Genomic DNA, 13,876 nt, shown 5'->3' with positions numbered 1-13,876 from the left:
AAAAAGTAAGATTTATAATGTAGGACAGACTCTGCAGTAAACATTTTAGAAACTCAGCTTTTAAAAATGAGCTGTTTAACTGCAGTATCCAAAGCAAACAAAATAGCTACCTTTTGAGCTAACTGTGCTTGAAACAGAAGATGCTTTCAGAATGCAATTTCCAAGTATTTCATACATTCATCAAAAGCCAGAAGATTTTGAAAAACAAGTATTTTTGATATCTTTTTATCCTTTCTGTGTGACTAGTTTTTTATCACTTGTCTTTTGAAGGGTTTAGAAGCCATGTAATGTACACTAATTTTATTTAATGTATTTTATTTTAATAATATTAAGATTTAAGTATGAGGAGCTATGTATTTCTTTGATCTTGGCTCACTTGCTTTTCCACAAGAATGTTTTTATAGTTTACATGACAAGCTACTTAAGAAAATAGTTTTTAAGGTTTTTAAACTGCAATTTTACTTAAACTTTTTAAGTTTAAGTAAATTACTTAATTACTAAATGTCATATTGTAAATAAAAGGTTGCAAATTGTAATTTGCTCAATCCTGATCTTTGCTCGTTATATAAGTAGTAGCAGTTTTTTGTGCAAGAAATATATAGCATTTTCTTCTCATAGTTAAACCTGAGTATTTTGTTGCTGATTTTGATAGATTTTCTAAGCAATGTGATGTAGTACAGTCTGCCTCTCTTTTTTTCATTCCCCAAGGTTTATAACAGATGCTGTATCAACACATACTAGTCTTACATTCAGTAAAAAATTCTGCTTCAGTATTAAAACAATAAAATGTAAATTGAGAAAGGTATGCAGTCTCCTGAAAGGCTTGTGTGCTCAATATGTGGTTCCTAAATGAGTGAGTGACGTATGATGTTTCCCCATTGTACAGTATTTTACCATTTTTTACAAATTTATAGCAAGCACCTAGAAAGGAGGAACTCCTAAAATCCTAAGAAGTCATTGCTGTTTTTCTTCAGACTCACTTCTATGATGATGGCCATGGAAAAATCAGCAGTAATTGGGCAGCTGGTGCAACTGCTCTCAGAATCTCCTCGCTTCCTTGCTCTACCCATGTCTTTCTTTATCCATTCTTTTTTCTTCTTGTACTCAATCTTCAAGCTCCATGAGAGTGGCTGTCTCTTTGTTAATTTTTTGTAGAGCTGTGATACCAAAGTATTGCTAATAAACCATAGAAATTAATGTTTGTTGCTAAAGCAGAGAAGTGTGATGGCCCTGATGGAGTTTATAAGAGTCTTTCCTTAAACTGTAGGGTGGTTTTGGGTTTTGTTAGGCTGTAACTTTTATTTGGCAGTACAGTAATAAATATACTCTCAAAATTTGAATTAGATGGTTGATGTTTGGAATTCAGAAATAATATGAGACATATTGGGCAAACATTACATTTAGTTTTTCCTGTGTTCTTTGGTGTAAAATGATATTTGTGGTTATGATAAATGTTATAAGGTTATGCTAAAGGCTATAATACAGTCTTTTTGTTAGCACAGAGCTTGAAGATTCAGTGAATAGGTATGCCTACCAAAAAAAAAAAAAAAAGTCCTGTAAAATTCTATTCACATCTCATTTTATTTAGATAAAATACTTGAATATTATCATGTTTGTGTGGTCAATTTTTTTTCCCCATTGTGATGTGAGCATTAAAAAATAGCCTAAGGATTTTATATGCTGGGTTTATAGAAAGAGGGAATCAAGAGCAGTGACACTGACACCTCGCACTACCCATGAGAGCCCAAGAGCTGCTGAAACTGCTTTAGCAACACCTGAGTTCAGCTCCCAGGAGCTGTCCAGGTCTCTGAGGCTGACTGGCTGATAACCTTCCAGACCACTTCCCTGCCACCTGTGTCAGAGGAAGTGTATGTATTACATGCCGTTCACCTCTAAAAACACAAAATGGCAGGATGAAGGAGTGAACTAAGTTTCCTTTCCCTGAATGCCTGATTCCAGCTTTGCTCGTTAACTTTCTGTTCTCTGAGAATGTAACAGGTTGAAAGCTCTTCATGGAAAGATAACTACACTAAAAGACATCAGACTGGGCCCCTTTCAGCTGTTCTCAGGTCAGAATTCAGTTGCATCAGCTGATATTTTGTCCTTTTCCTCCATCAGTTGAGGTAGAGGCTGCTTTGGTGGCAGATGCAGTGGGGCTGTTTGCTGAAACATGAACTGATGACTGCAAATGGGCAGATCTTGAATATTTTTCAGAAGGGCACTCATCAACTACAGCAGCTTGAGAGAGGGAGCAGCTGTCACATCTTTGTTTCTTCTGGACTTCCAAACATGCTGAGAACCAACTGTTAGAGCCAGAGTACAGAGACAGCTTCTCCCCTGTCTCTCTGTGTTTCTGCTGATCTGTTTAATTGAAATTCAGAAAACAAAAAATACAACCGTGTGGCCCACCAAATTTCCAAAGCACAAAAGGCTGTTCTAGTGCTAAAGATGAAAGACCTTGTGGCTACTGCATGAAAGTGACAGACATTAATATATTTTATCATGGCATGTGTTTTAAGTAGAGAATTGTTTTCTGGGTTAATTTTGACCCTGTCACTTCTCTCCCTGCATTCTTCCAGAGATCAGTTTCTTGCTATCACATCAAATATAAGCTGTTTGCCGTCACCTGAAGGGCCTTCACTGACTATCCCCATTCTATCATCTTTCATTTTATTTTGATAATGTGATGGCTATATTTACATTAGCCTTTACTAAATTTTCAATACCTCTGCATTCATTCATGGTTTTGTGTGGAGTTCAGTTGTGTCTTTTCAAAGCCATATCATAGCTGTCTCATAATCCTTCTTAAAATTCTCCCTTTCCTTTGACTGAGATTCATTTCCTTTGGAGTCTTATCCTTTTACAAACAAGTTTTTTACTCTTTTTATTTCATTCACCTTGTATCATGTCTGTGTCGTATTTAGCACTTTATTGGACATAGGCTGTAAGCTTTTTTAAAGAAAGCAGATGTCAGTGCTTTTTTCAGTGACTTACATGGTGCAGTCTGCATATCCCTAAATATTCCAGTTTATATGATAATGTACATAATAGTTCAAGCAATGTGCCTAAATCTTTTACATTAGTAATTGCTGATGACAGTACAACATTCTAGTATATCCATACTGCATCAAAAGTAAATAAAGGTTATTTGTTATACAAAAGAATTAATGATTTTTGCCTTTTCTGCACAAAAATTGAGTTTTTTAGCTCACCCCACAGAGACCCTCACTTCTCCCATGCATTTCCATACCCCTCCCTACATCCATTCAGATCTCATCTTCAACATCTCAACAGAACCGCCCCGTCCCAGATTTCTCTCAGGTGCCTGGGGGCACCATATTATCTCCTTCCACTCTCAGTGTTCTCATTCATCCCTACCCAGGTTTGTTTAATGTTCCAGTTCGGGTAAGAAGCAGCATGTTCTGCAGCTGATACAAGTTATCTGTGTGCTAATTTCCAGAAATAAATGCATGGAAATTGGTGCTGTTATGTTCTAATTTCAAATGATTTGTGCTTTTCTTAGTGTTATAGGCTTTAGTGAGATCTTCATTATTGATTTCCATGATGATTCTGATATCTTTTAGGCATTTGTTCTCATTTAATTTATTTTATAGTCTTGAGAGCTACTGGTGGTAGATAGGGATTGACAGATAATACAATACCACAAACTAATCTTGTTAAACTTAAGTGAAAATCATTTTTTCAAGTTATTTTTGAGATCCTGTCTGCTGAACATAATATGAGCTGCTGATTGACTGAAAAGAGTGTAGAACTTTTCTTTGTACACTAAAGGGTTCGTAGACTAAAGCCTGAAACCACCCAGCGTTTAGAGTAATGCAACTAGTTTTGCATCTGAAAACACGTTCATTTATGGCACTGAGAGCTGAGAGGTAGTAATGTGAACATGTAGTGACTTTCTTGAAGAATATAAATATTATATCTGCATGTTTATATTTTAAAATATATCAATGACTGAAAGATACAAAATGCTGCAGGATCTGTAGTGTGATTGAATAATCTAAGTTTTGGTTTGTGTATATAACTAGATATATGAGGGATGTCCATTTCATTTTGGATGAGTGCCTGCTTCGTTCTTCTTTAGGTAACTGGTCTCAGACAACATGTTTAGTACATGAAGGCAGCTGATTCAGCACTGTCATTGTCACCTCACAAAAGCTCAAAATAAGAGTTGTCTTACCACACTTTTGTAGGAAAAAGGATTAAAATTAAGGCCACCAAAGCCACCTCCCTCCTTCTTGAGCAGACTGACCACACTGATGAGATTAGCTGGTGAGACAACTGGTGACAACAGCTCTGGGGAAACAAAAGTGTGTCACTGCAGCTGTTCAGCGGGTTTCCCCAACTGCTTTTAGTGTGAATTTTATTCACACCCTGATTCCCTTGGATTCTCTACAGCTCTAGACCCCTTGGATTCCTTTGTTTCATCTGTCTGCAAGGCTGGAGGGGCATCAGTAACTGTGTTGGAAAGCCAATGTAGAAATAGCTTTGAGATAGTCCCAACAAGTTGAATATAATGTACTGGGCAGCTCCTGCCCTGTCTGATTTTATGTGCACAACATAGTCTCAATCAATATGCTGTGCCTGGCATATTTGGATCCCTGTGTGTGCTTTGTGGGGTGAAAGGTCTGGCATGGAGCAGTGTGGATGGGATGACTCATGCTCAAAAGAGATCACCTAGAAGGTTCACTGTGCTACCAGGCACAGCCGGTGCTGACTCCCCTGCCTGTCCCCTGACACAAACCAACATGTGCTCTTTCCATCTGCACATCTGGATAACTCCTGCTGTCCCGTGTCATGAGCAGAGATGCTCTGTCTGCCCTGTCACAGTGCAGCTCAATCTGCTGGTTGCTTCCATCAGGTAAAGGTGAGATGCTGGGGAGCACAGCAGCTGGAAAGTACTTTGAAGTACTCTAAAGTGCTGTTGGTTTGTGCCAGTACAAATACCAGGAGTTGTATGGACCCATTCACTGTAGACCTGAGTGTAATTTAAAAGAGTCTGCTTAGCAGAGCTGTTAAGATGGGGCCATGGTAATTCCTGTGTTCATGGGCATTCATCTTACTGGCACAGAAGGGTGCTGTGTACACCCACCTGCACAAGGTCAGGCACTTATTTTAATATGATTTTCTTTAATTAAAAGTTAAAATTATGTCTGATTTATTGCATATTTTTGAAGAATTTTTCTTCCTTGTGTAAGAATTTTGCTATAGGTCTATTCTGTTCTTGAGGTAACATCTAATTTTAAATTAATTTCTCATTCATGAAAATTCAGTGTTCATGGCAATCTTCTAATACAGGTCAATATTAGCCATTTATTTTCCATATGTTTAAAGAGTAAAGGTAGTGAAGATATTTGCAGAAGGAGGGAGATCCATAATTTGTCAGGGAAATGGTTTTTGAATATCATTGGGAATTTGTGTGCATTTATCTAGCAAGATTTCAGCAATTCATGAGGGGAGTTTATAGGCCCTATGTACTTCTTCTTCACCTGTCTATTTACAGTGCTGTAGCTCTGCATTTTTTCTTTTCATCTAGGAAAAAGTATTTTACAGAATAACTGGAATATTGTTTGTCTTTTTTAGGCTGTGAAGCATGTTACAGAACCATACAAGTGGATGAAGGGGAAAGGAAGAAGTGCCATTGATAGCTAGGATAGCAACATGGGAAATACAACCACCAAATTCCGCAAAGCTCTTATAAATGGAGATGAAAACTTGGCCTGCCAAATCTATGAGAGCAACCCTCAACTAAAAGAAACTCTTGACCCAAATACTTCTTATGGAGAAACGTACCAGCACAATACTCCGCTCCATTATGCTGCTAGGCATGGAATGAATCGTATCCTGGGGTAAGCAGCATTTGAAATTCGGCATCTAGCAAATGCAAGAGTGTCAGCTGGATGTGTGTGTGCACAGATGTACACATACATTTGCACGTGTATGTTGCACAGACAGAATTTGTAACAAGTTCAAGTAGTAATAGAAAACATACAAATTAGTCTGTAATCACGGGCTGATATAACAGCCTTTAATTTTATTTCAGTATCTGTTCTTTTCTTGTAACTTTAATCTTGGGCAGTTTTAGCTTGCTTCCTGAAGACTCCTCTACTATGGTTCTTTGAAAATAGTGGCTTTCACCATTCTTGATGTGTTTTCCTGTCTTTAAATAATCTGTTTGCAAAGCTGTGTGGATACTACACTGATTGTAACTACTTCTAGATAGTACAATATGTATTTATTCTTGTGTTATTCAGGCAGCTTTTGTTTTTTTCTATTGGATAATAACAGTGAACATTAATATTTTGATAATAAGTAAGTTTATTATTGCTGCAGTCAACATGAACAGCAATCTCTAATATTAGCTATTTACATTCTTTTGTATTTTTGTCAGTGCTCTAAGATCAGTTAAAGATTAACATCTCATCCATGTCCAGACATTGCAGACAAAAGCTGTTCTCATCTAGTATTTTGTGAAGGTAGTACTCGGCAGACATTGCTAAACCTCTTCTTCAGTAAGCACTGTTAGAGAGAATTTCATAAATATCCTCTTTTTCATATTAGGAAACAGAGCAGAAATAAACACTAAACTGTGTTATTTCTAATATTATTTTCATCTTTGTGTTTATGTTTAAATGGGCCTGTAGTATTCATAAGGTTTGTTTTGTAACTCATATGCTGTAACTTTACTAGCTTTTGGACTCTCACCGTAAATTTTTTCTCAGTGTTTTAGATTCATTTAACTGTTTTTTTACTTTATAGCTTTTCATTTACCTCAATTTTGACTAAATATTTTTCTCTTCTTCCCTATGTATTCTGTATTTCTAATTTCATGTTTTCATTTCATCACTGACACTTTTTGTTTATTTTCCCTCCATTTCTTATTCTAGAATTATAGAGAAGAGTTAATTAAAATGAATTTAAAATAGCGTCTAGTTTTTACTTGCACTTTTCATGTAATTTTTTTTTCCTCTGAGATTTTCAGGTTATTTCTCTTGCTTTTCAGAAATTATAACCTCATTGAGACAACAAGGACACATGAAATTGCACATATGAAAAGAAATAGTCATAATTACTAACTCTTAAGCAGTGTTCTAGTTTATTCATATTGCATCATTATGATGGGATTTCAAATAACTGCTTTGTATTTTTTAAACAAAAGTCATTTAGATATGCTATTTTGCTACTAGCTACATAGGACCTTCAACATCTAAGTCTAACGGGACAACTTTTTTTTTCAACACATTGCAAACTAATGATCAGAAGAATCATTCTTTGTTTGAGGCAAGGGTTTGTAAAATATTTTTTATCCCTAAACATAGGGTAAGTGCCTGTATCTGCTGGGGTCTGGTTCTGAAAACCCAGACTGTTAGAATTGTAGCACTTGTGAGGAGTAATCTACTGAAGTTTTTTTACTATTAACTTTTCTGATGTCTTTCTAAGGGCTTCTTTTTAGGATGTGCTGCACATAAATGTAGCTTTTGTATCTAAACAAAGTAGTAAAAGTGAATAAATACAAGGCTTACAGAGTGTCTGTGTTCTAAGTTGATAGCAGAAAGGGCTCAAGTACTTTGGGGTTAAGCCGCTTCTTTTCGATGCAGAAAGTCCTGGATATAGCAGGGGTTAAATGAGCTGATTATTAAAAGGAATGCTTTGATTTACTGATAAAGTACAATACCTAAAATTCAATTAATTTTAATCTCTTTGTATTTTGAGAGAAATTTACAATTATGAGATGTCCCTAGTAGTATAAGATTTTATGTTTATCTCTTCATAGAACATTTTAACTATTGGGGAATCTGTAGCAACACTAAGTACAAGCTCTGGCATTTACTTCCATGCATACCATATAATTCAGTTTTTCTTTATAAGCTGAGATTTGTATTGTAGGTGGATATGAACTGACGTGTTTACTGTTTACTGTGTGAGATTTTCTCAAAATAGTGTGATGCTGTTATTGGTACACTTTTTGCGTTTCAGAATGCATTGAGAGAGATATTCTGGGATGTTTAGAAATATCCTATCTGGCAATGCTGAGGCAAAGGGACCAGTTCCCTGTTGGCACATGTATGGGTGGTGTGAGTGGCCAAAGGCACGGTGAAAGCACAGGCACCGAGTTTGCAGTGAGAGGGAGTTGTGGACATCCTGCTGCAGTGATCTCAAAAGGAAAGAAACAAAACTGGAGAAGAGGTGAAAGGGTCACAAAGCAGAACTCCCAACCTGGATGAACTTGGTTTAATCCTGTATGAAGTCTACTGGCAGAAACTTAAGCCAACAAAAATTTCTCAATGATTTTGAGCTGCACAGTTATTATGCAGCAAGTATCTGAGTCATCTGGCTGCTGCACTTTTCACCCAACATTTAAAGCCCAGAAACAGGATCAAGATGTAAAAATTTGAAAATTTGATGTTAATTTCTTTTCACAAGATTCAGCAAGAATTTGTTAAAATGCTAGGATTGTTTCTTGATCATTTTAATGAGTATCATAGGAAACTTTAGTATACTAGGAATGTTGAAATAAAAAACAGAACATAGCTGACATTCCATTAATGTATAACTTGGTCTGCAGCCCTGAATAATGTTTACCTGACACACCAGTTTGTTTTAACGTGGCATTTAATGTTTAAAAACCAAAAGTTGCTGACCACAGCTAATTAGCTCAAGCAAGAATGAGCTAATTTTCGAACTTGATCTCAGGCCAGTAAGCTCATCAGGAGAGAGGAGCCCCTGCTCCAAGGCTGTCACAGGATAACCCTCAGCCCCCAGCTGTGACACCTGTCAGCAGGAGCTGACAGAAGGGCATTGTACTGGGTTCGTGGGACAAGGTTTTGGTAGCAGGGGTGGCATATGTGAGAAGAGATCAGTGTGTCCCACACCAGGCACAACTGGCTTCTGTCAGCTCCAAACCAGCCCAACCACTGGCCTGAGACTACCGGTGATGCTCGTGGCAGCTCTGTGATTACATACGTAGGAAAGGATGAAAAATGCTGCACGCATCTGTGAGAAGGGAGTGAAAAAAATGTGTGAGGGAAACAGCCCTGCAGAGACACCAGGCCAGAGAAGGAGGGGGAAGAGGTGCTCCAGGTGCTGGAGCTGAAATTCCCCTGCAGCCTGTGGTGCAGGCTGTGGTGAGGCAGGATGTCCTCCCACGGCCCCTGGACAGCCACATGGAGCACAAATCCACCCACAGCCCCTGGAGGACCCCAGAGTGGAGCAGGTGGAAGTGCCCTGAAGGAGCCTGCAGCCCATGGAGAGCCATGCCAGATCAGGCTCCTGGCAGGAGCTGCACAGCCTGTGGAGAGGAGCCCGCACAGAAGCAGGATTTCTGGCAGGAGCTGTGACCCCATGGGGGACCCACACTGCAGCTGTGTGTTTCTGGAGGACTGTACCCTCAGGATGAACTGGAGCAGTTCATGAAGCACCCCACATAAGGATTTTGAGAGCTTGATACAACATCCACACTGGTTTCATTGCATTACATGCATTACAGACATTTCTCATGTTTCCCTATGAATTAAGATCTTGATGGAAGATTCATATTCAAGAAGATAGTTTGAATTTCACTCCCTAAATGTGTATAAAAATATTACAGACAAAGCACGCTGGAAACATGTTTTCTTTAGAAAATGCAGCCTTCAGATGATCAAGCATATCCAATGCCCTCAGGCTTTTTCTTTTTTTTTTTTTTTTTTTGCCTAAGGTACATTTTAGACCATCTGACTGCCTAGTGTGAAAGAATTGCTATCAATGTGGAAAGTTACTCACTAGAGTCTGGCTGTTGGTGAACCACTCCTGAGCTATGACAAGAGAACAGACTTTCCAGAGGCTGGTTGAGATGGAGTGACTGGAAATCACGAGGACTTGCTTGACGTTGAAAGGAAAAAAACCCTTAGATAAACTGTCATTTTGCAATATATGTGGTGTGACTTTCAGTTTTGCAGCTTTGCTGGGAAGCTTTTTGGATCAGTGACAGATTTTCCTCATTGTGTGTTTCATACTGCTATATCTGAGCACTTTGTGAGTATTCAAGCCAAAAGTGGATTGTTGTAGCAGTTGCTGCTGGTCCTGGCCTGAAGAGAGGGGAGGAGGAGATGACAGAAACATGGAACTGTGGGGAGACAGGAAGAGTTTATGAAGCTGATTTTTTCCTAGAACAAGAAAAACAAGACTTTCTTGTTACAGAGATTCTGGAAGTTGAGGTGATTGCCGAAACTACAGAAAAAGAAAATCAAACCCAAACCCACTTCTTTTAACATTCTTGATGTCTGCCATTCAGTGATAGTGGTAAAGCAGCTCTGGCAATGAAGGCATAGCTAAGCCTGTCAGAGAGAAACACTGGTGCCTGGGATTTATTCATAGGAAATATCTCTTGTTTCATTGCTGTAATTTGGGAAGTATATTTCACTTCAGAAGAATGACAGAACATCAAAACAGTGGTGATTTCCTCCAACCTAAATACGCACCATTCCGTTCCTAAATATGCATCTCTTGGAATTTCAGCTATAGTCCCCTTCTCTTCTGGCTGTTTAAGAGGCTTCAATAAGGACTGGTCCAAGCAATTGTAATGCAATCAAAAAAAAGTATGTTGACATTACCAGTATGTTACAGAGGGTGAATTTGCCAGAAAACTTGTTGACCCCAGAGGGAATGTCGCATTCATCACAGCACATTCAGGAATGTCTCTTCCCATGCCAGGTTTTGTTGGCTTTTCATCCACTTGCAGTCATGTTGAAAATTAGTTTTGGATTATTTTGAGGGACACGTGTGTAGACTGCTTTTCAGAACAAGATTAGAGGATTTTTGGGTTACTTTGGTTTTATACCAAAATATATGTTAAGGAAAAGTATTGACAAAAACCCTGTTCTTTGCAGGTCATCTGGATTTAGAGAAGTGCTGTAGTTGGTTGTTTTCTGGTAAGGTTGAAGAGGCTCTGAGTTTTTGATATTGTTTTTTCTGGAGATGAAAATCAAAAAGAGGCTACTTCACAGTTTTGTCAGACAGAAGTTCTTTAAATACTTAAAATTTGAGATCCAAGTAGACCTAAATGATTCATGCTGAAATCTTCAGAAAGGTGCTAAAAATCATATTTTTTCTTTATTAAATTTCTGAACATCTATTCAAATCTAGTCAGAATAATTAGTGAAGGAAAAAGCACAAGTCATGTATTATGAAGGTGACCATAAAGTATTTTAAATTAAGTATCTGCCAGAAGTGCCTGTTCCTTCCCATTGATTTAAAGGGAATCTAAGAGAACTGGATCAGCTGTAGTTGTCTTCACTGTAGGTCACCAGAGCTGAGAAGATGAATCTCATCCTACATTATACTAAATATGTAAAATTGAATAGTAAGCACCTGCAAACTTGTAAATGGAACACTTCAACAGTTTTACAATATGAGACATGAATGCTACTTGTGGGAAACACTGCTTGTGGTATAGTGTTAAATGTTTGCCTTTCATGGTGTGTTGTGAATGAACTGTGCAGTGATTGGATACGTCCAAGTGGGAGCATTGGTGTTTATCCAAATGCTTTGTTGTCATTGCACTCAGCTGATGAATTGGTTCTGTAAGGTCCTTTTTAGATTAGTTATTTTGTGTGGTTGTGAGTCTTGGTCACCTTTCAAATTCCTTGGAATATGAAATACTGAAGGGAGCTCTTGATTAGATGAAGGAGAATAATAAATGAGGAATATGATCTCACAGGGCTTTGTTGCCATGTTTATAAAGACGCAAGAGGACTGAGTGAATTGAAGTGCCCCTGATTTCAGTAGCAGAGCATCTGACTGGGTGGTAGAAACTAGTAATTTATAAGGTCATTTTTGTTATAGTCAGTCTAAAAAGCAGTCAAGATGATGGACAAACAGTGAAAATAGGAAGCCTTTAAAAGTGATCAAGTTTTTACTGTGACTAAATCCTGGAGAAAACTGCCAAAGACAGAAGAAAACAGAGGAGACACTTAGGAGACAGTCAAGTTGCAGCAGTAGCATTTGCTGTGTTCCTCAAAGGCTGCCACCCAGTTGGGCACTGAAAAACTTTATCTGGCTGATTTCCTTGTATTTCTTTCCCTAAAGCTCAAAATCTCATTTAAAAGCAGTTCTCACTGAACAGAGTATGTGTGGCCTCCCAAGGTATCTTCCCTGGTGCTCCTCATGATTTCCTCACAAAATGCAAAACAAGAGGTAGACTTTTATCCTAATTACAGTCTGGCCTACAAGCAAAGATCAAAAGCCAGTCAGCTGTTGTGTTTTCAGGTCTTAAAGCTGACTTTTTTTCTATCTGACTTCTGATTTTTTTAACCTCAGTGGGTTAAAGATACATGATGATTATGAGTTTGTTGCTCACAGCACAGCCTTTGCTCTCCAGTTACAGCTGCCATCCTTGAGTGTGTTATTGCTTCTTCTTGCTACTAGGTTTTTTTGCACCCAGAGGAAATTGTTCTAATTTTACTTTCCTTGGTGGAAATCACACATTGCAGAGTAAGACTGCTTTGTTAGTGATTGGTGAAACGAGATCTATTAATGCAGTACACTATGAAAGGTTTCTTATTCTGTGTTGTCTGTTCTCCTTAGTAGAGCCGCCGTGAACATTTTACCACAGGGAAAGTAAAATTTTATTTAAGTTATAGAGGAGTACAGCTTTGGTCCTTGCCAGCCAGAATGACCATATCTTTATTTCAACTAATTTTGTTGCCAGGTAGAGTTTGTAACTCTGTGGAGTTGATTGGTAAATACTGAATCATTGTGTCAAATGGCCTCACTTCACCCTGGGGTTAGAGACACAGGTGGCTTCCTTACCAGAGAAATCTGTTCACTGGAATTTTTCAGAAATAACTCATTAATTTTTATATCTAAATGCGAAATCCAAGCAAAATATTCTGTGACATTGTATATACACCTAGTTCTCCTTTTGGCCAAGGGGTGAATGGTCTGATTTTTTTTAAAGTCACACTTTTTTTTTTCCAATTCAATGTAACTTTCAAAAGTTACATCATTGAACACTTTTATGATTAAAAATCATTAAAGATAAAGCAACATACAAATTGAAAACATTTTTATGGAAGGAGAGATAAAGATGAGGCAGTTTCTGTAATACATTTATGGTTTTTAAGAAATAGAAATTATGCAAAGCTTGATAGTATTCACTGTGTAATTTTGTCATTATTGCTATATAAATAATATCAACACTAGATATCATACATTGCCAGGTCATTTACAAAGTGATATAAAGATGCAGAAATACAAATCTATGTGTTTGAAAGGTGACAATGAACACACTTGTTGGTAGTTTCATGTTTATTATTTCATCTCACATTTGTTTGAGACCAATCTAGAAATAATAGTCAACAGTTATGTGAGAAGAGAATTCAGCATGAATGGTCTCAGAAAAAATCTGTGTTCAAAGGAAGGATTTGGGACAAGGCTGGAAGGGTGGCATCTATGTTTGAGAATTGGTTCTAACCATCAAAAGATGTATATAAGAAAGGGCCAGAGACAGAGATGCAAATCACACAGATTTTGCTTTACAGAAGACTCACAAAAGCTGCTGGCAAGCAGCCAGCTTCAGTGGGAGCCACTTCTGATTTGGCATTCAGCTCTATTTCTTTTGAAATCCCACTCAGAATATTGAAATAAAAGCCAGAAGAGGCATGGGATCTTGGAAACAGTATTCCTGACTGTCCAATGGAATGCCAGACTTAAGAAAATCATAAATAAAAGCAATAGTGTTCTGGTTACAAGAAACTTATAGATGTGATTGATACATTTTTGTATTAGGAATTGTTTCATCTCTGTTTTGGTGCTGCTATTCCTCCTAACATTCGTAGGAACCATAAATAAAACATAATTTTTCTTTGTCCCATGGTAT

The 13,876-nt window shown here is 37.7% G+C and overlaps 1 protein-coding gene across 19 annotated transcripts in view; it reads left to right on the top strand.

Annotated features, from left to right (window-relative positions):
• The window catches only part of ANKIB1 (ankyrin repeat and IBR domain containing 1), an 88,524-nt gene that overhangs the window by 27,676 nt on the left and 46,972 nt on the right, over nucleotides 1–13,876 (top strand). For all 19 annotated transcript variants that reach the window (XM_086857616.1, XM_086857594.1, XM_086857534.1 and 16 more), the window contains one exon: nucleotides 5,602–5,867. In XM_086857616.1, the coding sequence (XP_086713742.1) occupies nucleotides 5,680–5,867 (188 nt within the window). In that variant the 5' untranslated portion in view covers nucleotides 5,602–5,679. The remainder of the gene's footprint in view (nucleotides 1–5,601; nucleotides 5,868–13,876) is intronic.

The sequence above is a fragment of the Cyanistes caeruleus genome, chromosome 1, assembly GCF_971803275.1.
Source record: "Cyanistes caeruleus chromosome 1, bCyaCae1.hap1.1, whole genome shotgun sequence".
Taxonomy (NCBI): Eukaryota; Metazoa; Chordata; class Aves; order Passeriformes; family Paridae; genus Cyanistes; species Cyanistes caeruleus.
The sequence above is the reverse complement of the archived record's forward strand: the minus strand, read 5'-3'. Positions and strand labels throughout refer to the sequence as shown.